This window comes from Mesoplodon bidens (genome assembly GCF_964165515.1).
Source record: "Mesoplodon bidens genome assembly, chromosome: 10".
NCBI lineage: Eukaryota > Metazoa > Chordata > Mammalia > Artiodactyla > Ziphiidae > Mesoplodon > Mesoplodon bidens.
In genome coordinates this window covers 73,679,183-73,703,372 of record NC_138172.1, presented here as the reverse complement: position 1 = coordinate 73,703,372, position 24,190 = coordinate 73,679,183, and the positions used below count along the sequence as shown (strand labels likewise).

General features: G+C 48.4%; 1 protein-coding gene across 10 annotated transcripts in view; it reads left to right on the top strand.

Annotated features, from left to right (window-relative positions):
- The window catches only part of TRERF1 (transcriptional regulating factor 1), a 205,530-nt gene that overhangs the window by 180,034 nt on the left and 1,306 nt on the right, over window positions 1-24,190 (top strand). For 8 of the 10 annotated variants that reach the window (XM_081247312.1, XM_081247320.1, XM_081247318.1 and 5 more), the window contains 5 exons: window positions 768-843; window positions 8,522-8,610; window positions 10,848-10,961; window positions 17,993-18,196; window positions 21,123-21,370. In XM_081247312.1, coding sequence (XP_081103438.1) covers window positions 768-843; window positions 8,522-8,610; window positions 10,848-10,961; window positions 17,993-18,196; window positions 21,123-21,370 — 731 coding nt within the window. The remainder of the gene's footprint in view (window positions 1-767; window positions 844-8,521; window positions 8,611-10,847; window positions 10,962-17,992; window positions 18,197-21,122; window positions 21,371-24,190) is intronic. The other 2 variants (XM_081247319.1, XM_081247317.1) reach the window with 1 other exon arrangement.

Below are 24,190 nucleotides of genomic sequence, written 5' to 3'. Positions count from 1 at the left end.
AACGTTGGAGAACTCTCCTTGACCTTTTAAGATCAGTGCTGCAGAGCCGTGCTTCTCAAACTCTTAACGTACATGCACATCACCTAGGGAGTCTTGTGAAAATGCAGGCTCTTATTCAGCAATTCTGGAGGTGGGGCCCAAGGTGCTGCATTTCTAACCCGCTCGCAGGGGATACCCGTGCTGCTGGTCCATGGACCACACTTGGAGTAGCAAGATTTGAGATCCCCAAACCATCCACAGCTCAACTCCACCTGCACCACTTTTTGAACAAAGTCAGTGAGGCTGAAGGACGTAGATTTGAAAGGGTTATTTAGCAAGGCTCCCTGGAAGGACAGTGTGTCGTACAGTTATTACTAATATAGCTGTTGATGTTCAGTTGTAATGAAACATGTGATTTTTCTGCAAAAACAGTTCCAAATCACCCACTCATTTCCTCAGAGACTCAGCCTCCAAACAGAGGAGGCTCCACCATATCTCTGAAGCTGGGGCCCTCACCAAGGAAGGAGTGGGGTTTTGGCTGCCACCTGTGTTTTTGTGACAAGACCAGCTGGCTGCAGGCATGGGTGGAGGAGGTATTGGAATGATGAGTCCTGTTGGGTGCTGACCAGAAGGAAGACCCCAAATCGGGGAGTCTCCTCTGTTTTTCCTTCCAGCCCCCCAACGCTGGGCCCTGCAATGCTGGCTCGTTTTCCCTGTTAGGCAGATGGTCTTCTGAGGACACAAGCCCCATGACTGACTCTCGCCTTTTCTCTCCCATGGGTCTGCAGGCTGCTCTGGAAATGCTGCTGCTGCGGAAGCCAGTCAGGTTAAAATGTCACCCTTTAGCAAATTACCACTATGCCGGTAGGTTGCCCGGAGCCCTGTGCCCCCTTGCTTCCCGAGAGTGGGCTGTCTGCGTGTTGGTTGTGTCCCCTTTTAATAACAGATAGCACCCATTCTGTCCTCAAGGCCGCTTGTGCTCTCAAGGCCTCTGGGGCGTAGATGGTGGGGCAGCTGTATCCGCTGGCTGGTCGCTGTCGGGCATTTGTCTGTCTGGGCTCCTGCCCCTCATGGGTGTGCCAAGAGCTGGGCGACAGGGGACGAGGCCCGCATGTGCAGCAGTGAGATCAGTGCACCCGGAGGAAGAGCCACAGAGGGTAGACCACAGGGGCAACAGCACACAGCGGCCCCTGGACTTTGGGATCAGTAGACGTGGGCTCACATCTTGCCTGCACCCCGTGGCCTTCTGCAGCCTTGGTTTCCTCACCTGTAAAGTGGGTCTCATACTCCATCCCTTGCAGGATTTTGTGAAGATTTGAGAGAGTATATGGAGCCCAATGCCTGGCACAGTCTAGTAGCTTTATTATTCATTGGTTGAACAATTAATGAGTACTTCCTACGTACAGGAAACTGCTGAGCGCTAAGAGAGGGAAGTGACGGTGACAGATGTAGACAGAGTCCTGTCCTGTGCAGTTTGCAGTCTGAGGGGTTGGCAGTTATTAAATGACAGATCACCAATGGCGGGAGAAAGACGTGTACATGCACAAATATACATGTGCATACACAGATATATGTACACGTACACATACACGTACATATACATACAAGTCTCTCTTAGGAGGGGGTGGATTAACGACGGCATCACCAGTACGAGGGAAAGAGGACACACCTTGGAGAGTTGAATATAGTGAGAATCGTGAAGAGAGAGTGAAACAGGCTGGGGAACCTGCGGTGACAATGAAGTTGAAGTCAACGTTTGTATTTCCGTTAACTAGTAGCCCTGTCCATTCTGGGGGTCTCCATGAGCCTGCCTGGGTTCTCTGCTTCAGAGAGGGCTGGATCCTCCAATGCCCCTTGGTTGTTAATCATTTGAAGGTGTCTCTGGTGCCTGGGGGGACCGTGCGTAGATGGGGTGCTAAGTACTTCAGTGGCCTTGGGGACCCAGTAAATACCTTTTCCAGTCCTTGGTCCAGGCGGCCAGATGTGGCCTCAGGTGAGGGCTGTTCTGCAGATTCCGGCATTTTCTCAGGGGGCTCCCTGTGACCCGCCCCCCCACCATCTGCCTTGCAGAACGGGCTCCTCTCCCGAGTTGGCCCTCTTGCCTGTCATCACAGGGTGGAAAGGCCTCAGAAGCCACTCACCTGAGCACAGCAAGCCCGGGATGCCTGCCTGTGGATCGCTCCCGGCGCACAGGCTGCTGCTGGCACTAGGCGAGCACAGAATGGACGCATTGGATAAGAAATCCATCACGTAACCCCATGGCCTCAAGGAGCCAGTTTCTTAATATTGTCTCCATCGTTTCCTGCTTGGTGTCTGCCCCACGTGTGGGTAGAAGATGTGGGAGTTCTCTCTAATCTGCCATGGAAGCAATTCAGTCCTCTTAATTCCCACCGTCATCTGCTGCCCATTAAACCCTGATGGGCCGTCCAGCCTCCTGGAGCCTGGGTCAGGCTTCTCTGCTTAGCAGAGAGACTTCCCTAGTATCTGCTGTGGCTGCCCTTGGCCCCCGGGGTGACTGGGGTGGCCGGCGCCTCTGGGCTGCTCATCTCCAGCTGTGAGCAGCCTTGTCTGGGCCCCAAATCCCCTCCAGTTCCTCCCAGCATGCCAAGCAGGTATTGTGATCTTTTTAGTGTGTGTCATGACATAAAAGAGACGGGAAAGCTATGGGCTAGAAACCACCTCCACCCCAAACAACCTTAAAATAGTACTAAAAGCTTTGAAACTAGAAGGCCCTAAACTCTGCTAAAATTCAGTGATCTTCGGGGGTTGGGGGTTCCTGGGAAATCCTTTGCCCATCCCTTGCACTCTTCCCCTATAAGCAGACCAGGAAGCACTCTTGTTGCTTCCAGAATCCTTTTGACCCTTGGAGACAAGAGAGGTGGAGCTGTCCGGTGTGAAGGGTTGGTGTCCCATTAGCTGTGTGTCCCCAAGAAAAGGGTGCTCGCCTAGGTCTGCCAGTAATCTCTCTTCTCCAGGAAGTGACCACAGACTGGGCCCCAGAGAATCTTCTAGAATTATGAGCATAAAGGACAAAGGTCACCGATCTCTGAAGTCTGGCCTGACTCCATCCCCTTGGCGGTTCCCTTCCAGACCACAGAGGAGGCCACAGAGTCTACCCCCGTCACGTGCCCCAGCTACCAGCCGCCACCGCCTTCCGCCCTTTTCACCGCCCCACCCCCTCTGATTGGTTCCGGGCATCAGTGAATCCCACCCCCGTGGCCCCGTCCTGCCTTGGCCTTTGTGCCAAGCCCTGTTGGGTTGCTCTCCAGCAGGACTGTCAGCTCAGGTCCAGCCTCGCCGGGACACTTGTCTTCTGAAATCTCCTTTGCTTCCAGCTCTGTGGCTGTGGCCAGTGTCACTCCCGCCCGACTCCGGCCCTGGCATTGCACCCCAGGCTTCCAGTTGTCTAGAGAGAGGTCAGACCTCCCCGGCCTGTGCCCTGGAGGGAAGGTGGCAAGGCTGGGCTCAGGGGTGCAGACTGTGAATTGGGGGGAGACAGAGACAGGAGTCTGTGAAAATCACTTCCCTCCTGACCTGCCCTTCCACCCCACCCCATCCCATCCCAAGCAGTTCAGTGAGAAAAGGAAAGAGCGACCAGTGCTGGGGCCCAGGAGAGACATCCGTGTAGGTGGGCAGCTTGCCCAGATCTGGGGGCAGCTTGGCAATCCCGGAAGAGCCCTGTTAAGATCCTCAGAGGAAGGGGGCTGTCGCAGTGGCCCCCAGTCTCTCTAATTCACACCAAGGTGCCCGGTCCAGACCTCTCTCCGCACCCTCCGCCCATAAGTGGCAGCGGTTGTTTGCAGTGGCTACCAGTCAGCGGTTGGGTTGGGTGGGGAAGGCTTGAGTGTGGGTCTGTCAGGGTGACAAGGATGCCTGGTTGTGATTAGAGAGCTTCCAGCGTCCTTGGTTTTTCCATTGAGCCGGTCATTCCTGCAGGTGGGCACGGAGTGGAGGGGTGTCAGACCTGGCCCTGGGAGTCTTGGCAAGGGTTCAGCGGAGGCTACTATGGGCCCCCACCACAGCCCAAGCACTCACTGGGTCCTGAGCCCTGACCTGACTCCGGAGATGGGAGAGACCTGGAGGGAATATACCCGTCCAGTCGGGGGGAGGCCTGGTCTCTGTCTTGGAAGCTGCCCCAGTTTGGTGAAGAGACAAAATTACGTTCTCCAGAGAATACTTCTCAAGAAGCGCAGCTGTAAAGTCATCTCACAGGCATTCTTAGCCCATGTCACTAGCTGGAGAGTGATCCCCAGAAGGGCAGGAACGGAGTTAATACTCACTCTGCTGCTTTGCCTGATGTGGCACCTGTGGAAAAGAGGCTAGTGGACAAGCTCGGGTTCTGGATTCAGATCAAGGCCTCCCTGCCTTTGGCCTTCAGAGGGGACTTTGGTATTACCTGGTTCACCTGCACCCCTAAAAAAATTACTCAGTCTTCACCCATCATGGAAAACCTTTCACGGAAATGAAGATCTGGTGTAAAAACAGGGCCTCCTTTTTCTACAATGAACGTGTCTTTCTTACGTAACTGCTATAACAACAGCATCAAGAACAGTTTTTAAAAGCTTGAAAGGAAGACAGAAAGGCTCTCTTTAAGACATACTGTGCCCAAACTTTCTCTCACCCCTCCATGTCTCTTTTTAATTGCCTGCATTCGCTATAGATTGCCCCAAATTTCGCCACCATCCAGAGCCTGTTTCCCAGCAACCGAAGCTCAGAACATTTTTCCTCTGGATACTGTTCCAGCACCAGTTTCCTCCGGTTAATTAGGCTCTTTGTAATTAGCCTTAATCGTCTTGTTAGGGACCCCTGCTGATAATAGCCCACTAGCCAGGAATCCCCAGGGAGAATGGAGTGGGGTGGGGGAAGGGTGTGTCATCAGCCCATCAACCCCAGGGACATGCTGAGTGGACAGCAGGGATCTCAAAGGGGGAGGGCAGGTGAGGAGTCGGGGCAGCCCCCCTGCCTCGGTTTTGCATTTTATCCTGGACTTTGTTCAAGAAATAGAATCCAAGAAGGGCTGGCTTAGAAAACCTTGTCCAAGAATGAGGAAAATGCTCCTGCCAGACAGACCCCAGGAGGAGAGACGCTGAGCCTTGTCGGGATTACAGGAGGATTTCGGGGCAGGGAGGAGAAGGCTGCAAGTTACAGGTAGCCCAGAGTAAGGCTGTGGGTAAGCGCACACACAACAGGGAACGCTGCAGGGACCGGCGGGCTTCATGAGTGCCCACAGATGTCAGCAGGGGACAGCGTTGTGTCCCACGGCTGCAGGCTGATTTGGAATCTGCCGTCCGAGTGGCCAGATCTAAAACATTCTCTGTGCACATACTTCGGACTAAACGCTGCCAGTCACAGCATGACTGTCAGGATCCCCAAGTCACAAAAGAGGAAACTGAGACTCAGAGAAGTAAACTTGCAGGGGCCCCAGAAGGAGTGAGGGGCAGAACCAGGTTCGCAGCCTGTGGTCTCCTGATTAAAGTCACCCCTTTTATCACAGCACAGTGACTTTATTATTTGGGGTAAGCGCATCCAGATATTATGTCTATATACCCGGCTTCAGCCTGGGAATTCAGCCCAAGAGCCCAGGAGTGGATTCTCAGCCCTGTGGGCAATCCCATGATCAGGGTGCGGTGAAGATGGAGCGTGAGAACCGATGGGCTTGTCTGGCCCCGCCTCTGCCTCTCAGTTTGTGGACACCCTTGTTGGACAGACATGCACGCACAGCACAGTCACGTGTGCTAAAGCGCAGACCCTAGGATTACGTAGGGGAGCCATCTCTCGCCGTCTGAGCACATGCTCCCCACCCCAGCCCTCAGGTGGGGGGCAGCACAGAGAGGAAATTGCGAGGGTGCAGCCCACTTCCAATCCAGGACTGGTGGTGTGGGGTGGACACTCTGGGATTTGGAAGACTGAAGACCCCATCACATAGCAGCAGCCCTAAAAACCACCAAAGAGTTGATGGGGAGAAGGCCTCCTTCCCCCATGAGGCTTGAGGATCCCCCATATCAGATGGTCCAGGAGGTCACTTCACCTTCTTTGGGGTTACAGCTGGAAGGCCATTTGGGGACGTGTAGGGACATACCTCTCACAAGTAAACAGACCTGGGGACTTAACACTGCGGTTTGGGCAGTAATCAGATGACAAGCTTGGCATGGGGTGGAAGAAAGTGTCCACCATAGAGGCTGGGTGCTGGCCTGAGAAGGCTGTGTGGCCCTGTGAGTGTCTCACGGAGGCTTAGAGCTGCACTCTGACTTGGGAAACGTAGGATCTGGCTGAGGGTGGAAAGGATTCTCATTCATCTAATTGGGGGTTTTCATCAGCAAAATATTCCCTGACTTCTTAACGTGAGCTGCAACCCAGAGCTGCACAGACTGGACCTGCACCAGGGCAGCACAGCAACCTCCCTATATGCTGGTCCAGGGGCTCAGCTAGTGTGACATGTCCCCATCGTGGTCCTCTTACACCATTGCCTCTCTGATCTCTCTTTGCTGTTTTAATGGATACCTAAAAGGAGCCATGACTCTTCTTTGGTCTTTCAGTTGTTGGTTCAGCCTTTCTGTTTTGCTCTTTCTGTCTCTGCCTCTGGGCAATGGGAGCAAATGGGAACTGGGACCCAAAGCCCTTGAGTGTTGGACAGAAGTTGAGGAATGGTGATGCAAGTGCTCCAGAGCTCCAAACCCCACCGACCTGCTCTGCTCACATCCACTCTAGCAAAGCCTCTCCAAACCTGTGGCCCCACTTCTCCCTGTTACGATGGTTTGCGCAACCAGAGATGTCCTGGTCTCCAGAACCTGTGGAAGAGGCTTCCTTCTTCCGAGGGTTAATCAGAAAGCTGCTTTCCTTCTAGAAGTAAAGAGAGAAACTCACAAACCAAAGAAATCAGGTGGTCGCCCTACTTTTATAGAGGCCTGAAGCAGCCCAGCTGTGGAGAGCATATCCTGCATCTGGAGCCAGAGCTCTTGGCTTAAGGACCCATCAGGGAGTCACACAGAGAAGGTGTTTATTTCCGAAATCTGAGCTGACATCACTGAGTCACATATTTTCTCAAGGACCCAAGGCTGTCTGCCTCCTGCCTGCCTGCCAGGCGTGGTTTCACTTGTTTGAATGATTTGGGCTCAGCCTTTTGAGGGAAGAAGCAATTCAGGTTTTCTTACTTTAGCCCCTCCGTCAAGCATAGCAGAATGGAAATCTTGGGCTTGTTCTGGTTGGAAGGAAAAATGCTATAGTTTGGGGGATTACAGCTCTGAAAAGTAGAGGCTTATCAAAAGCCCAGCCATGTACCATCCAAAGAATCAGAGATACAGGGAATTCAAAGAATTAGCATGAGGCTGAGTTTCTGCAAACCAGCCACAGTGATTGAGCCCCCAGAAGTAGGACTTGCCTTGGAAAGAGGCCAGTACCATTCTCTGTAAACATCTGCATATCCTGCTTTGACATGAATGTCAAGTTCAGCCAGCAAGGCAAGATGGACCAGCCCGCCACTGCAGGGCCTCTTCTTCATTGGTCTGCAGATTTGTCAGGAACCAGTCCCTCTCACCTCCCAGCCTCATCTGCTTTCCCTCTGCTGGAACCCTGTAGTTGACCCGTACTGGATTACTGCTTATTTCTTGAACACCTCCATTTCCTCATCTGTAAAATGGGTAGCAGTAATACCAATCTTACAGATTGTCTGTCGAACCAAATGACTACTATCTGTAAAGTACTTTAGAGCCTGGCACATAGTAAGCACTTACAAGTATTAGGTTTTTTTCCCCTTGTGTCTTGCATGTAGTAACCACCTAATAAGTATCTGCCGAATGGATGAATGAATGAATGACATGTCCTCTCACTGCTTGCTTCTGACTTTGCACATGCCACTTGCTCTCCCCAGAATTCCCTTCCATCTCCTTCTTGCCTGACTTGCTTCTGTGTCTTTTTAAACCCCGCTCAGGTGTTCTCTCCACCTGGAAGCCTTCCCGGCTGCCCTAACCTGAGTGTGGTGTTCCTCTTTTGTGCCCCATCGGCACCCGACCCCTCCCTTCATCCTCGCAATCATCACCTTGAATGCAGGGCCTCCTGGTTTTCTCCCCACTAGATTGTGAACATCTTGAGGGTGAAGACTGCTGAATCCAGCACATGTGAGGATCACTTGCTACGTGAATGCTTGCCCTCATCCTAATTACATAAAAACTGTAGCTAAACTCCATTAAGCATTCATGATTTTCCAGTTACTAAGCTAGACACTTTTTGGGCATTACCTTCTTTAACCTTCACAGAAATCTTAAGAGGTGGAGACAATCAGAATTATTCCCATTTGTAGGTAATAAAACCTACAAGTAATTGAGTCTTAGGCTCAGTAACTTGCCAAAGTCAAGGCCACGGCTGAGATCTGAACCCAGGTGTCAGGGCTCCTAACCATTACACTGCACTTCCTGTTCAGAAAGGAGTGTGATATGTATTCCATCACATGCTGAACAGTTGTAGTTTGTAACTTAACTAAGTGAACCAGCAACCACAAGTGAGGAGAACTGAGCTGTTTTTTTATGAAATGTGTGTTTTGTTGTAGGTTCGGACAAGTGGACCTCCCTAGAAAGAAAACTGTTTAATAAAGCACTAGCCACTTACAACAAAGACTTTATTTTTGTACAGAAGATGGTAAGTATTCTTTGTCCCATTGCTCACTTGAAACCAAATTTGGGAAGTTGTACACCTAAAGATATATAGAATTATTTGGTTACTGACTTAAGACTCTCACCAAAAGAATGTCTTCCATCTCTTGCTGGTAAAGGATGGTATTTGTTACGGATGGCTTGGCCCTGGTGTTAGGGATGTGGGGGGAGGAGAATATAGATTATTTGGATGTGGCAGTGGGGGGGGAGGGGTATTCTTATCTTAATTAAAATGTGAAATTCACGCATTCTGTCAGAATAAATAGACCTGAGCCTTCTGGTTCACAATTTATATAAATTATTTCATGTGTATTTGACAGATCTATAGTGTTTCTGACAGAATTTGGGGAGGGGGGATTGGAGAAGGGAGAATATGAGCCATCCCCCTAGCAGAGTTTCTGGTGTTGGGCCCCTGATCGTAAGGACAGTATTAATAAAAATAATATGTTACAGGGACTTCCCTGGCAGTCCAGTGGTTAAGACTCCCAGCTTCCACTGCAGGGGGCACAGGTTCGATCCCTGGTCAGGGAACTAAGATCCCGAAAGCTGTGTGGTGCAGCCACATAAAAATAATAATAACAACAATAACATGTTACATATATAGCATTTCACAGCAAAGTAGAGCTCTTTAACAAAGATGAAATAGCACTTTATCCAGCACATAATAAACGTAATAGGCCTTAATTGGCTGGGAGATGGTTTAGGCTAAAAGTTACAATGATTCCGAGTGTTTCAGCAAACTGATGAATGATGGAGCCATACTGAGTTATTAAGATGCTCAGGTCCACAGAGAACAGGGTCCCAGGTGACAGCTGCCACTGGCTCTGGGCTGGGCCTCAGTGTTGTCCCAGGTTCATGTCTCCTGTCCTTAATCCTGGGCCTTGACTGGATGAGAATCAGAATAGGTGGACTTTTTCTCCAACTTGCCTCCATCTTCAGATCTGAATTCGCACCCACCTTACTCTGCCCTGGAGGCCACTGGACTCTTTGCTGCCCTCCATCCCAGCAGCTCCCAGGCTCCCATCTCTCTTGGGTCATCTTCCCCCGGGACTGGTCTGTCCTCAGCCTCATTCCTTAAAGGCCCCGCACCTTGTTGACCGATGATGGATTCATGTGTCGTGCTCGCCAGGCAACGCAGGATTTAAAACAAGGCTTCTCTGGGACTCTATCCTCCCTCCCTGGGTGATTCTAATGTAGAAATTCATGATATCAGGTGGACGTGAAGGGGCCCCCTTTGAGGAGACCAGACTTCTGAAGGTACTCTTTTCATTCAAACTATGCAGGTGGCCATGTTCCTGCCCCCAGGGGGACAGCAGCCTTTTTATCTACCTCCAGAAAACCCACATTATTGAACCCCACTTTGAGCTTAGAGCACTGTGAACTAAACAAAGGAATTTTTTTCTCTTTAAAACACATTTATCTTTGCCCCTTTGGGGGAGAACAGGGCAAGCCTTGTTTTCTGCAAACACTAAGCTCTTGTCATCATAACTTTTGTCTTATATTCCTGTTCGATTACCAAGGAACATTTTTCATAAATAGATTTTGAAGGTCAACAAGTTGGAGAGCCAAATACATTCAAGCATTTGAAAAAGCATGCTGCTTTATGGGTTAAAAAACAGAACGAGGGCTTCCCTGGTGGCGCAGTGGTTGAGAGTCTGCCTGCCGATGCAGGGGGACGTGGGTTCATGCCCCGGTCCGGGAGGATCCCACATGCCGCGGAGCGGCTGGGCCCGTGAGCCATGGCCGCTGAGCCTGCGCGTCCGGAGCCTGTGCTGCACAACGAGAGAGGCCACAACAGTGAGAGGCCCGCGTACCGCAAAAAAAAAAAAAAAAGGGGGGGCGGGGAATGAGCTCTCTATGGACGAATGTGAAGAAAATCTCCAAGCTATCTTGCGGAAAAAGTCAAGATGCAAAGCAGTACATAGAGTGAGGCAGAATGGTGGGGAGGAATATATTTTCCTGTTTGTTGGTATATATGTAAAGAAATTCTGGAATGACACCCAAGATATGAATAAGAGGGGCCAGCTGTGTTGCAGGGGTAGGGGGGGAACAGATGGATGGATGGATGGAGAACAGGTGTGGGGAGGAGATTTTTCACCATGTGTATGTTTTTATTCAACTGCATAAACCTAATACCTATTACAAACTTAAAATTGCACAAAAGCTTGCTGCTTTGCACCCTGCCCACTGCTGGAGCTGATCTTGAGGTGCCTTTCCCGGCAGGTGAAGTCCAAGACGGTGGCTCAGTGTGTGGAGTACTACTACACGTGGAAGAAAATCATGAGGCTAGGGAGGAAACACCGGACACGGCTCTCGGAAATCATCGACGATTGTGTGGTGAGTGAAGCTGCCCGGGTGCTGCTTATTCGGGCCCTGCTCCTGCCCCATGCCCAGGTCCCTAAGTGGCTGGCACTGGTGGCTGACAGGCCAGTTCCCAGGTGAGATTAAGGCCTTGATTTCCTGGGATAACTAGGCAGAGGGAAGGCAGTTTTGGGTTTGACCCACAGCCCAGTGATCAGTTAAGGAGATGAGGGCTGGCTTGCATTCCAGGACAGGTAGGCACCGAGGGAGTTAAACCGTGGTGGTTCCAGCCTCGATGTGGGTGATTTATAAGAGGCACTCCGACATTCTGGGATAGCACTTCCTGATCCTTCCACAGTCACAGATGCTCCTGACTAGAGAACTAACATGCCTTAGAAAGACCTAAGCGCACTCGGATTTTACACGGCTTCTGTGAAGCATGCCCAAGGAGCAACGTTGGCCTCTAGATGGCGCCAGGAACTCTCAGTTATTGGAGAACTGGTTAGCAGTGTGTAGATTATTCTGATCCTCACATCACTGTTTATCCTGGGTACTGATTTCCTTCATTAGCAGACAATCCAAAGTTGTCTGCGTATTAAGATGAAGAACCTACTAAAGACATCACTAGGGACTTCCCTGGTGTCACAGTGGTTAAGAATCTGCCTGCCAGTGCAGGGGACATGGGTTTGAGCCCTGGTCCAGGAAGATCCCATATGCTGCGGAGCAACTACGCCCATGCGCCACAACTACTGAGCCCGTGTACCACAGCTACTGAAGCCCGCACACTTAGAGCCTGTGCTCTGCAACAAGAGAAGCCACTGCAATGAGAAGCCCCTGCACTGCAACGAAGAGTAGCCCCCGCTCGCCGCAACTAGAGAAAGCCCGCGCAGCAACGAAGACCCAACACAGCCAAAAATAAATGTTAATTAATTTAAAAAAAAAAAAGAAAAAGTTTTTTAAAAAGCTATCACTAGATCGAAATCTTCTCTGAACGCCTTACGTGTGGCTTTGGAAATTACTACCACTTTTGTCCTTGTGGTTAACTCTCTTCTCTGCATCCACAGCCAAAGGGAAATCTTCTCACATGTTGTGGAAAACACATATGTGTGTGTAAAAATTACGTCTTACAACAGATTACTAAACTCTCGTCTGCAACCATCAGGGAATGTGTTTGGAATTCATAAATATCGTGAATATTTGTAATTATACTTTCATTCCCAATTGTGTCCCCCATGTAAGTGTTACTAGCACATATGTGGGTTAATCTCTTTCACAGACGTTTACATAGTGCTTCATACATTCCAGGCACTGTACTAGGAGGCACTTTACACATATTGACTTTTTTACTCCTCATACCAATTCTATGAGGTAGGAAACTGAGGCACAGGGCCTAGGTAACTTAGCCATGGTCAAAAGGCTGGTGCGTGTGTTGTCTGAGCCTGATTCCCTGGTGTAACACTTAGGAGCAAGCAAATGCAAGTCCTCTTAGAGAAATGTAAAAACACTTGGACTCATTAATGCTTCAAAGCCTAAGTTCCTAACTAAGAATTGATCCTAGCTAAGAAATATATACACATATATAAATTTATATTTGGACCCAAATATCAAAAAAAAAAATAGACATCTGTAGAATAGAATGGTATTGCCATTCTTCTGATCAGAGATGGCAGTATTCTATATTCAGGGTTTCCTATGATGAGTTTTGTTTGACTGCCTTAAGTAGTGATGTCTTATATCTGAATAGCCCTTTTCTCACCTGTGGCTAATGTTTAAAAAAGCAACATGGGGAAAAAAAAAAAAAGCAACGTGGCCTCTTCTGGTTCAATCAACTAAAAACAATTGAGTTCCCACTATGTCTGCAGTGCTGTGGGTGACCTGGGGCTGTTAACTGGCCTCTGCCCCCTGCCCCAGGAGCATATATTATAGGTGGGAAGATGTAGCATACACAAGGAAAAAGTTTACCGTGAACCCCAAGAATCTTTAAAAGTAGTATGAGATGAGGTCCAGAAAGTCTTAGATATGGCCTTTGGGGACTCTCTCTCATCCAGCTCCACCAGTCCTCAGGCAGAAGGTTGAGGCCCAGCGAGGGGAAAGGGCTTACCCAAGGTCACACGGAGCATTGCTTTCTGAATGAGCAGAATAGACAGTAAATGAGGAAGCGCAAAGAATCCTGGCCTGGGAGACCTAGGACCTGGCCCCTAAGCTTACTGACCAGTAAAAGGGGGCTGATGGTTTAGATGATTTGGAAAGTCCCTTCCAATTCTGGAATGTTCTGGGCTCTGTCACAGTCATGTTTTGGAAGAGAGCAAAATCAGAGGATATGGTTTCCCAAAGCAAGTTGATGTCTCTTCAACTTGGGTGTTACCAAGTGTCTAGGACAGTGCCTGACACAATATCAGCACTCAGTAAACGTTTGTTGAATGAATGAGTGAACGTTTTTCCCAGGTAGGAGTCGCTCTGGTCATGGCAACAATCCCTCTATGAACTCCCTGGGAGGAGAGGGGGTGAACCAGGAGATTCTGAGCAGAGGAGGGCTGCTACGGAAGGAAGGTGTGGCCACATTAGGCACAGGCGCCATCTTGGGCCAGCAGTGCCTTGCAGGTGGGTGGAAAGGCCCGAGCCAGTGTGTAGCCTCAGACTGAAGAGGAAAGGTTAAGACGTCACCCCAGGCACCACACCTCCTTGGGCTTATTTGCCAGGAGCCAGTATTAGGCTGGGTCAGGTGCAGCCACACCTTGTGACCTGTGAGCTTAATGTGCAGAGATGACTCAGGCCCCCCAAAAAACAAGAAAATCTTGATTCAAGGCCAGCATGGTAGCTCACAACTCCCTTTAGGACACTGTGAAGACACAGTCAACCTTCTGAGGATAGTTTGCCAAGTGGAAATGAAAAACTGAGACCATGCAGGGACGGGGAAGGTGCAGGAGGCACAGTCCTAGGAGGGGGTCCTGCTCTTTGTCCTCTGGGCCTGCCTGGGACACTTGGGTAGCTCTCCTCAATATTTTATTAAAGGGAGTATATTCCCCCCAGATGGAGCACAGTCAGGTAGCTCAGGGACTTTTCAAGGGAGGTGGGGGGAAGGAAGGAGGGTGAGGAGTGACTGCTCTTTAGGGGCCAGGAGGTCAGCATAGCACAAGCTCATCCAGCAGGTGACCTGACTTCTGGCCTGAGACCGTCACAGGCCCTTCCACCCTTGCAGGCCAAAGAGGAGGCCAAGGTGGGCTCTACTGAGGAGGCGAGAGGGGAGTGCTGGCCACAGCTTCCTGTTCCCTGCCCAGGTTTCTGCTTCCACTCAAGGCAAACCTGTGGGTCTGGCTGTGAGCAAAATTCAGCACAGTTCTAGAAACCAACTGAGGGCTTCCCTGGTGGCGCAGTGGTTGAGAGTCCGCCTACCGATGCGGGGAACACGGGTTCGTGCCCCGGCCTGGGAGGATCCCACATGCCACGGAGCGGCTGGGCCCGTGAGCCATGGCCGCTGGGCCTGCACGTCCGGGGCCTGTGCTCCGCAACGGGAGAGGCCACAACAGTGAGAGGCCCGCGTACTGCAAAAAAAAAAAAAAAGAAAAGAAACCAGCTGAGGCAGTTACCTGACTTTGGAAGACAGCGGTCAGGGCTCCGAGGGCACAGCTTCCCCATGGTCCCAGGCCTGAGTTGCCTGCAGTGCGATCCACTGACAAGGGGCCTGGGGAACATTCTCCTTCCCTCTGACACGGAAAGGCGGCTGGTTCTCATTGGTTTTGAGAGGTTTAGCTCTGTGTTTGAGCTGAAAACCTAAGCCATGTCCAGATGGACAGGTGTGCATCTGTGGACATGTGCAGGCAGGCAAGGAGCGAAGGCTGAGGCTATAGAATCAGATGGTGCAGGTTTTAAATCTCAATTCAACTTCTTTACCAGCTATGTGCTCTGGGGAAAATTAGTTCTCTGGCCAATTTCTCATTTGTTTAAAAAATAAAAATTTGTAGGGAATTCCCTGGTGGTCCAGTGGTTAGGACTCCATGCTTGCACTGTTGAGGTTCTGAGGGCCCAAGTTCAATCCCTGGCCGGGGAACTAAGATCCAGCAAGCTGCATGGTGTGGCCTAAATAAATAAATAAATAAATAAAATTTTTTAAATGAAAAAAAATATTGTTCAGGGTTTTTGTGAGAACTAGCAGTGTGTGTGTGTGTGTGTGTGTGTGTGTGTGTGTGTGTAGTCCCTGATTCACAGCAGGCCTTCAGTATGTTGTCATCACCATCCTCATTCATCAGCGACTGTAACACTCAAATTTGTGTCATTGAAGAAATTTGGGTTGTTGAGCATTTGTGTTTTAACTTATAAATTTCTCATAATACAAATGCCATTTGCAGGCCTGAGAAATAAAAATCTCCTCAAGAAACTCTTATCTGGACTCAGGGTTTTGAGCACTTTGTCTAATACATAGCCATCTCCCTGCTCTGTACTTGCCCACTTTTCTGCCAATTTTGGAATAATACCAAATGTTTCCTTTCATGATGCATCATGAAATGGCCAACTTGTTGATACAGAGTGCTACATGTTAGGGTTTTGTCCTTTGTCTTTGCATCTCTAGTCACATTGCTGAGCCCTTTCGCTTGATGATAAATCATTTTGTGAACATGCGTAGATTGCCGTTTGAAGTAAACCTGTCTACGTTCATGAGACATATATAATCACAGGACAGTATGATTTAATCTGTAATTTAATGGCTCTATGGAACCTTTAAGAGCTTTCAAATAATAGCATGGTGAGAAAGTTGTATAGATTTGCATAACAACTTGAAAATTGTATAACAACTGCTGTGAAATAAGTGCCATTGTCACTGAAAGTTACCATGTAATTTACTTTAAATGGTGAGCTGTAGGCCCCCCATCTGCTTAACAGCCTGATACCTGAGACCACAGAGTTCCAGTTCTGTAAAGGAATGGAGCGAACCCGTGGAGTTAGACGTAACATGATTTTACCCGAAATTCTCTGAGATTGGAAGGTGGTTGATTCATATGAGAATAAGGCTATTTAAGTGATATCAACCTGTATATTCTATACTAGTAAGAGATCTGTAAGTTTATATCATAAATCACTCTGTAAAATGTATTAAGCCTACATCTGTATCCATTGAAGTCTTTCAGCAAATGTAATCATTATGGATTAATCCTAATTTACCCTCTGGAAACTGGGACCATTTCTTAAGTATACCCTATTAATACATGGTCTCAAATATGCACATATACCATATTAAATAAGGATAATACTGAAACAGTGAGGAGTGTGCTAAATGCCCGTATTTACTGGGATTATCTTTCTCTCCCATCCCCAATCCAAACTGGAGAGAGAAAGCTGGTGGTTTCTGGATCCCAGGGTACTGATACTCTCAGAAATCTTTATTCTTCTTGGAAATTCTGGCTTCCAGGTTCTAAGAATTGTAGACTTACCCAGAGTTACATCGCTGTCTGGGGTAAACCAAACTGCAGCCCATGTGCTTTTTTTTTTTTTTTTTTTTTTGGCTGCGTGGGATCTTCGTTGCTGCGCAGGCTTTCTCTAGTTGTGGTGAGCGGGGGCCACCCCTCGCCGTGGTGCAGGGGCCCCTCATGGCAGTGGCTTCTCTTGTTGCGGAACACGGGCTCTAGGCGCGCGGGCTTCAGTAGTTGTGGCACACGGACTCTAATTGTGGCTTGTGGGCTCTAGAGCGCAGGCTCAGTAGTTGTGACACACGGGCTTTGCCACTCCGCAGCATGTGGGATCTTCCCAGACCAGGGATTGAACCCGTGTCCCCTGCATTGGCAGCCAGACTCTTAACCACTGTGCCACCAGGGAAGTCCCCCAGCCCACATGCTTTAAGCAGTGGGTGTGCGGAGAGCCCAGCAGAGACAAATGACCCATCAGGGTGGAAGGCAGCCGGACATCCCTTTTGTTTCTTCATTTGTAAAATAGGAGGACTGTTTACAGCCTGTTCAGTGACATAGCAAACACACTTTGTACACCGCAAAGTGCTGTAAAATAGAAGCTAAAATGAGGTTGATGTAACACAGAATTCCCATCCCTGGTCCTCAGTCCTTCTAGGCCCGGAGGAGCAAGCATCCCTTACACACACACCCTCCCCCCACCCCACCCCCGTGAGGACTGAGATTGCAGAGTAAGGTAGTTAGTTCAATAAAAGGGCCTCCTAGATCCCTGGCCCCCATCCCCACCCAGCCCAGGCACCTCCTCCAGGCTATTCCATTAACTGTCTTGTTAACCTTGAGGAAGGTCAGGACCTTGGGCTTAATTCTGCACCTCGTTGCTGTTCTGAAGCAGAGGGAGGGGACACAGTCACAAAGAGGATAACTGTTCATAGAAATATTTTTCTTATTCTTTTTCATAGAGTGCCCATGATCAGAGACGGTGATCAGAGACCAAAAAAAAAAAAAAAAAAAATAGTACATGATAAATAAAAGGGAATATCCCTTTCCATTTCTGCTCCTTTTCAGAGTCACTGTGGTTCAGTCTCTGATCCTATTTTCTGACAAGAACAGAGAAGAAGTGCATCAGAATGCCATGGGCCATGTGCCTTCCACAGGTCAAATCAATATCTCGGGCATCTTGCAAGGAAGTGTGTTAGAAGACCTTTAAAAACAAATCCTGATAGGTCTTTAGTCTCTGTCCAGAGGGGCTCCACAGTGTCATTACTGCTTGAAAACCCTCCTCACTGCTCTGGGGAGTCAGAGCTGCTGCAAGTGGGGTATCCTGCCTGAGTTTTAGTCAGTGTCAAGGTCTGCGGGTCTCAAACAAGGGGGAGAAACTCTACATACAGAAATCTCTCCTCTGCCTTAGGATATTTTTTTATAAGTGATAAGGGAACCCCAAGTGGGCTGGGGGGACTTCCTTGCCCTCAGAATTCCAAGTGTCCAATGACCAACCTTGTAGAAACCGTATCCCTCCCCAGAGGCCTCTGCCAGCCCTTCCTTATGCACAAAGAAGCCGATGCAGCCCCAGCGTCCAGCCCCTCTCTCCTCTCCTAGCCCCTGGGTTCTGTTCATCACTAAACTTGCCATTTGGGGATTTAACCGCTTTTGCTTTTATTGCCGTAACACCAGACGAGTGAAGAAGATGAAGAGGTACAGGAGGAGGAGGAAGACCCAGAAGAAGACAGGAAATCCACAAGAGAAGAGGAGGGTGAATTGCCCAAGTCTCCAGAGCCACCACCAGGCCCGGTCCTGGCTTCCGCAGAGGGGCCGCCCCTGCAAGCCCTGGGCCAGCCCTCAGGCTCCTTCATCTGTGAAATGCCCAACTGTGGAGCTGTAAGTATCTCTGCGCCCTCCAGGGATCTGGGGCTCCTGAGAGCCGTACATACAGCTGTGCCTGGCTTTAAGAGATGATGCACTTTGCAAAAGGTATACTTTCAGCAGTGAAAGTTTGGCAGAGGGAAGTCCATGTGGCCATGCTTTTCTGTCTTTCATCCATTTACTTATTCTTTCAGCCCTTAGATGTTTCTGGAGTGTGTGTTCTCTGTTAAGCACTGTGCCACGCGCTTGGAGGACACAGGTCCATCCCTGCCCTCAGGGAGCATATGATTCAGGCTCTGCACTGGACCTTGGCCTCCATAACTTACACTCCTCATTACTTGGTGCTTCCCCACTCCTCCTGGGCTGTGTCACACAGGTCATGTCCTGGAGACATGCACTTAAATGCAGTGGGAGAGCCCACAGAGAAGGAGTGTCCTTTTATGGCGTAATTACAAAGATTTAGCTAAAGTTTATCTTTGTACTCTTCGGGGGAAGCAAACAAGATTTACTAAGCAAATTATTCATGTAAACAGGCTAAAAAGGTGTCTGTGTAATTACCTAACCTAGTACTTTTCAAGTACATTAGAAGCATCATTTAGCTAAAATAAAACCAGTTCACCATTTGATCACTAAAGGATGGCCTTACAGAATCTGTACTGGCCTGATCTAAGGCTCCCTGTGTATTTTAATGGATATATTTTTTTAATTGTTAACTTTGGACTCTCAGTCCCCCCGGTACCCCACTCATCTGAATTGTCGAGCTTTTCCCAAATCAAGTTTCTTAAAGCTGGGCACACCTGTGCAGGCAAGCTCTAGAGGTATTATGGAAAAAATTAGAATGTTGCTCCTTTCATATGAAGCCCTGTTTTCCCCAAGTTAGTGTTTATCCTTGCTTGTGTGTTATATAGGATAATACTGTTTTCCAGAGTGCACTGAGTGCTGCTTATTGAGTCTGTCACTTAGATGAAGAAAGCAACAGTCTTTAAAATATTTAGATCCTGGGCTTCCCTGGTGGCGCAGTGGTTGAGAGTCCGCCTGCCGATGCAGGGGACACGGGTTCGTGCCCCGGTTCGGGAAGATCCCACATGCTGTGGAGCGGCTGGGCCCGTGAGCCATGGCCGCTGAGCCTGGCGTCCGGAGCCTGTGCTCCACAAGGGGAGAGGCCACAACAGTGAGAGGCCCACATACAGCCAAAAAAAAAAAAAAAAAAAAGCTATAAAATATTTAGATCCTAAAGCAGAAATTCACTTGATTTACATTTAAGAAAAAATGAAAAACTTCTTTTAAATGATACATACATTTTGCATTAGCTTTGAAGAGAACATAAGAAATTGCTAGCTTGTTTCTATCTTTGATGTTTAATGAGCTGGACGCTTCACTCCATCCTTGCCTTATTGTATAGAGCACTTCCGTTGGGGGATGATTAAGATGTGACTTTATTTATTTATTTTTTACACATCTTTATTGGAGTATAATTGCTTTACAATGGTGTGCTAGTTTCTGCTGTATAACAAAGTGAATCAGCTATACATATACATATATCCCCATATCTCCTCCCTCTTGCGTCTCCCTCCCACCCTCCCTATCCCACCCCTCTAGGTGGTCACAAAGCACCGAGCTGATCTCCCTGTGTTATGTGGCTGCTTCCCACTAGCTATAAGATGTGACTTTAAATGACAGTATCCTTGGTGAGTTTCTTTAGAAATTGGATGCTTCCTCAATTCATAGTTTGGGTGTACAGTAAATTCTTTCCTGAGAGGGAAATCATCTTTTACTTTACCCAATCAAAAATGCTCAGCAAGGTGAATATTTTTTCGTGACTTTAAAAAACAACAGGGAAAAAAAAGCATGTTGGTTTTATTCGGTGCCTAACCATGGAGGTTCTGGTTGCTAAATCAGCGAAAGATTTTTTTTTCCTGCAAGACTATAAACAGAACTCATGAACTTAACACAGAGTGACCATCTGTGGCTGGACAGTTCAGTGGGTACTCCCATTAGCTGATGCATTTAGCAATCTGGAAGTCAGGGCTCTTGGAATTCAGGGGTGTGGATTACATCCCTTTACAGCAGTGGATCTCTGCCGGGAATGATTTTGTTCCCCGTGAACATTTGGCAACGTCCGGAGACATTTTTATCACATCTGGGGAGGTGCTCCTGGCATCTGGTGGGTAGAGAGGCCAGGGTTGCTGCTGAAGATCCTGTGATGCCCAGGGCAGCCCCACAACAAAGAATCATCCAGTCCCAAATGTCAGTAATACTGAGGTTGGGAAACCGTGCATTATGGCAAGCTTCAAAAGACCAGGTCGTTCCCCTTTTTTTCATCCTGCAGTACAATGTCGGGGTCTGAAACGTTGCTTCAACACTGGGCTACTGACTGGGGCTTAGAAATAACATATAGAATATATCAGAGCAGCTAGTCAATGTCTTCCATGCTGTGTCTCTTGGGGTTCGAGGGCTTCCTAGTGGGGAGAGAGAGCTGAGCAAATAGATTCAATTTTGGGGGGCTGTCTGTTTCAGCCAGAGTACCTCTGCTTTGAGCTTTTGAATAAGACCTGATTTTTTTAAGTGAGGAAAGGAAAGGAAAGGAAGAAAGAAAAAAAAGAATAAAGGGGTGGAAGGTAGCTTCTGGCTGTTAAAAAGTTTGAAAGCTGGTCCAAACCGTCTCATTTTACAGATGGAAAAAATAAGGTGTTCAGAGGGGAAATGGCCCAATGACCTCCCTGTGAGATGGAGGCACTGGATTGAGCCCTCGTCTTTGGTTATAGCAGTGATGGGTTTTTTTACTGGCACAACACTTGTTGTAGTGGTATTTGATCTCTACTTTCTGTGGCATTTGCCCAGAGTTTGCTTATGTAAAACCCCTATGCCTTGTCATTAGACACTGTTTTGAGTATTACATGTTCTACCAATGAGTAACTAATAACCCTAATTTCCTTTTCAGGACTGTAGATGTCATGTCACTGCCTTTCTTCCCCAGGTGTTCAGCTCCCGACAGGCACTGAACGGCCACGCCCGCATCCACGGTGGCACCAACCAGGTGACCAAAGCTCGGGGTGCTGTTCCCTCTGGAAAGCAGAAGCCTGGCAGTGCCCAGAGCGGGTACTGCTCAGTGAAGAGCTCACCCTCTCACAGCACCACCAGCGGCGAGACAGACCCCACCACCATCTTCCCCTGCAAGGAGTGTGGCAAGTAGGTAGAATTGGGCCAGGGACTGAATCTAAGTGTGTGATGAATAATGCCTCTGTAGGGGCTGGGCCAAGGTGGTCTGAGGTGTCTCCAGGTAGAAAAAGAACCCAGATTCTCCAGTTTTTCTTCATTTCGTCCTTGGGGTCTACATGGCACCTCATGGTGAGTGGACCTTGTCTCTGACTCAAAATACGGTCATTCTGATGGCCTAAAGCCTAACAAGGACGGACATCATCAGAGAGCAAACCTCTAGTGACAAAACTTCACTCTTTTCCAGAAATGACGGATGGAACTCTGATTCCCACCTCTCCCTTCACACCCAAACCATATTCACTAGTACTGACTGCCCTCTTTGCATCCCTGCCGAGTGATTTGAGAATGGCTCTAAAACATCTAATCAGGAACTCTCTGTGGCAGAGATGGCTTTCCTACCAGTACTGCTCATTCCTGCACCCAGGGCAGACATCACTAATCAATTGCTAGACTTTCTGCTACCACATTAAGATAAGACTCGAATCCTTTCCAATCCTTTAAATCTTAACGCTTCAAGCTGGCACAACCAACTGATCAGAGGTGACTCATGAGGTAAAGTCTACTTGTCACCTCTGCCGTTTTAAGTGTAATTTAAAACATTGAAAAGGGGGAACTGACAGTAGGTGGTAATAACAGCATTAAATAATGTTTACTAAGCACTTGGTTTTGTCACGTACTTCATGTGCGTGAGATCATTTAATCCCCACACAGAAACTCCACGTGGCGCAGATACTGTTTTATCCTTGTTTTTACAAATAAGGACTGAACATTAGGTAAATTTACTTGCCCCGGGTCATACCCCCAGTAAGAGCAGAACTGAGATTTGAACCCCTATGTGTTCAAATACAGAGCCTGGGCTTCTGACCACTGTTCCAGCCTAGTGGTTTGCTTTGTTTGCTTATTTATTTATCACTGATGGTGAGATGCACACAGTTCCCTCCCACAGCATCTAGTATAGAATTCCAGTTTACTTCTCAGTGAGTCTGCCTCCAAGAAGGGTTGTCATAAGTGACTTCTTTTAGGAGCCTTGCCGAGTTTCTCTTCCTGTAACCTCCAATGTCTCAAACGTGCAGTGTTACCTGGAGAGATACCCACGAGGTAGCTGCTGAAACTCTACCAAGGGAACATCCCTAGTTGTATGAATGAGGCCAGCTGGGACCTCTGTTTATAATAGTCATCCTCATGGAATATGTCAGGTGTATTTCAGGCATCTTAATAATTCTGTCACTTATCAGTTACTCAGTATTTGCCTGGCACTGTTTTAAAGGATGTTTATGTGTACTGATTAATTTAATCTTAAGCCCGATGAGGTAGGTGCTCTTAGCCGTAGGTCAGTGGCACCTGCCAAAGTGGGTTGGACCTAGCAACTCTCTTCCTGCAGAGATGCGGAGACCGACTTAGGCGTGGGTCCCCTCCTCTGGGCTCTAATGTCCTTCAGAGCCAGGACATGATATCATCTTCATGTCAGCAAGGAATAAGTGAGCCCCTGGATTGATCATCGGGCTTACTTACTTGAAATAGTGAAACCTCCTCAGTCGGACTCCCCCCTGCTTGCCCTGGGGTAGGAGAGGCAGGGAAGGAGGGTCTCAACCAGTTTGTTCTCAGAGGAACCAGCATCTTTCTTTCCTCCACTCACTCCCCTCCAGCAGGCGACAACTCCTTATTCCACTAGGTGGCGACAAAGGACATTTTAACAACCAGAAATTATTTCGAGCTCTGCTTTGGTTGTCTTTCAGTGACGTCCATTAAATGTTTTTCTTGTCTTGTTTTTATGTTGCTTGGGACCTTTTTCTACCATAACTCCAGTTAAGATTTTTATGGAAAACAAATATTTTCTGTGTTTTCCAGATGAGGAATAACATCAGGCACATGTTTGCAGAATCCTTTTTTTAGCTGCTGAAATTATGTTCATTACATTAGACAGTTTTCAGTATGTCCAGTGGTGATTCATCAACTCTGTTCTAAGACACAGGTCTTAGAAATCAGGGGGTTTTTTTCCCTTTATGAGCTCAGGAATAAATATTTATGCCACCCTCCCTCTCTAAAAACAGGCCGTCTCACATCTGGACAAACTTGCTCTGAAAAAGGTCCAGATAGAAATATTTTAGTCCGGGTTTCCCTGGCGGCACAGTGGTTAAGAATCTGCCTGCCAATGCAGGGGACACAGGTTCGATCCCTGGTCCGGGAAGATCCCACATGCCGCAGAGCAACTAAGCCCGTGCGCCACAACTACTGAGCCTGCACTCTAGAGCCCGCAAGCCACAAGAGAAGCCATTGCAATGAGAAGCCCGTGCACCGCATTGAGGAATAGCCCCCGCTCGCCGCAACTAGAGAAAGCCCACGTGCAGCAACGAAGGCCCAACGCAGCCAAAACAACAACAACAACAAAAAAAAACCCCACATAATTCTCAACTTAAAAAAAAAAAGAAATATTTTAGGCTTTGCAGGTCATTGTGTCTCTGACACAGCTACTCAGCTGTGCCATGTGAGTGCAAAAGCAGCCATGGACGATACATAAATAAACATGGCTGCGTTCTGGTAAAACTTCATTTACAAAAGCAGGCAGTGGGCAGGATTTGGCCCACTGACCATAGTTGGCAGACCCCTTTTCCCAAGATTTCTCAGCCTTGGCACTGATATTTTGGGTCTGATGATTCCTTATTTGGGGGAGAGGGCCTGCCCTCTGTATTGTAGGGTGTTCAGCAGCATCCCTAGCATCTACCCACTCGATGCCAGAAGTACCACTACCACCACCCAGCTGTGACCATCAAAAATGTCTCCAGACGTTGC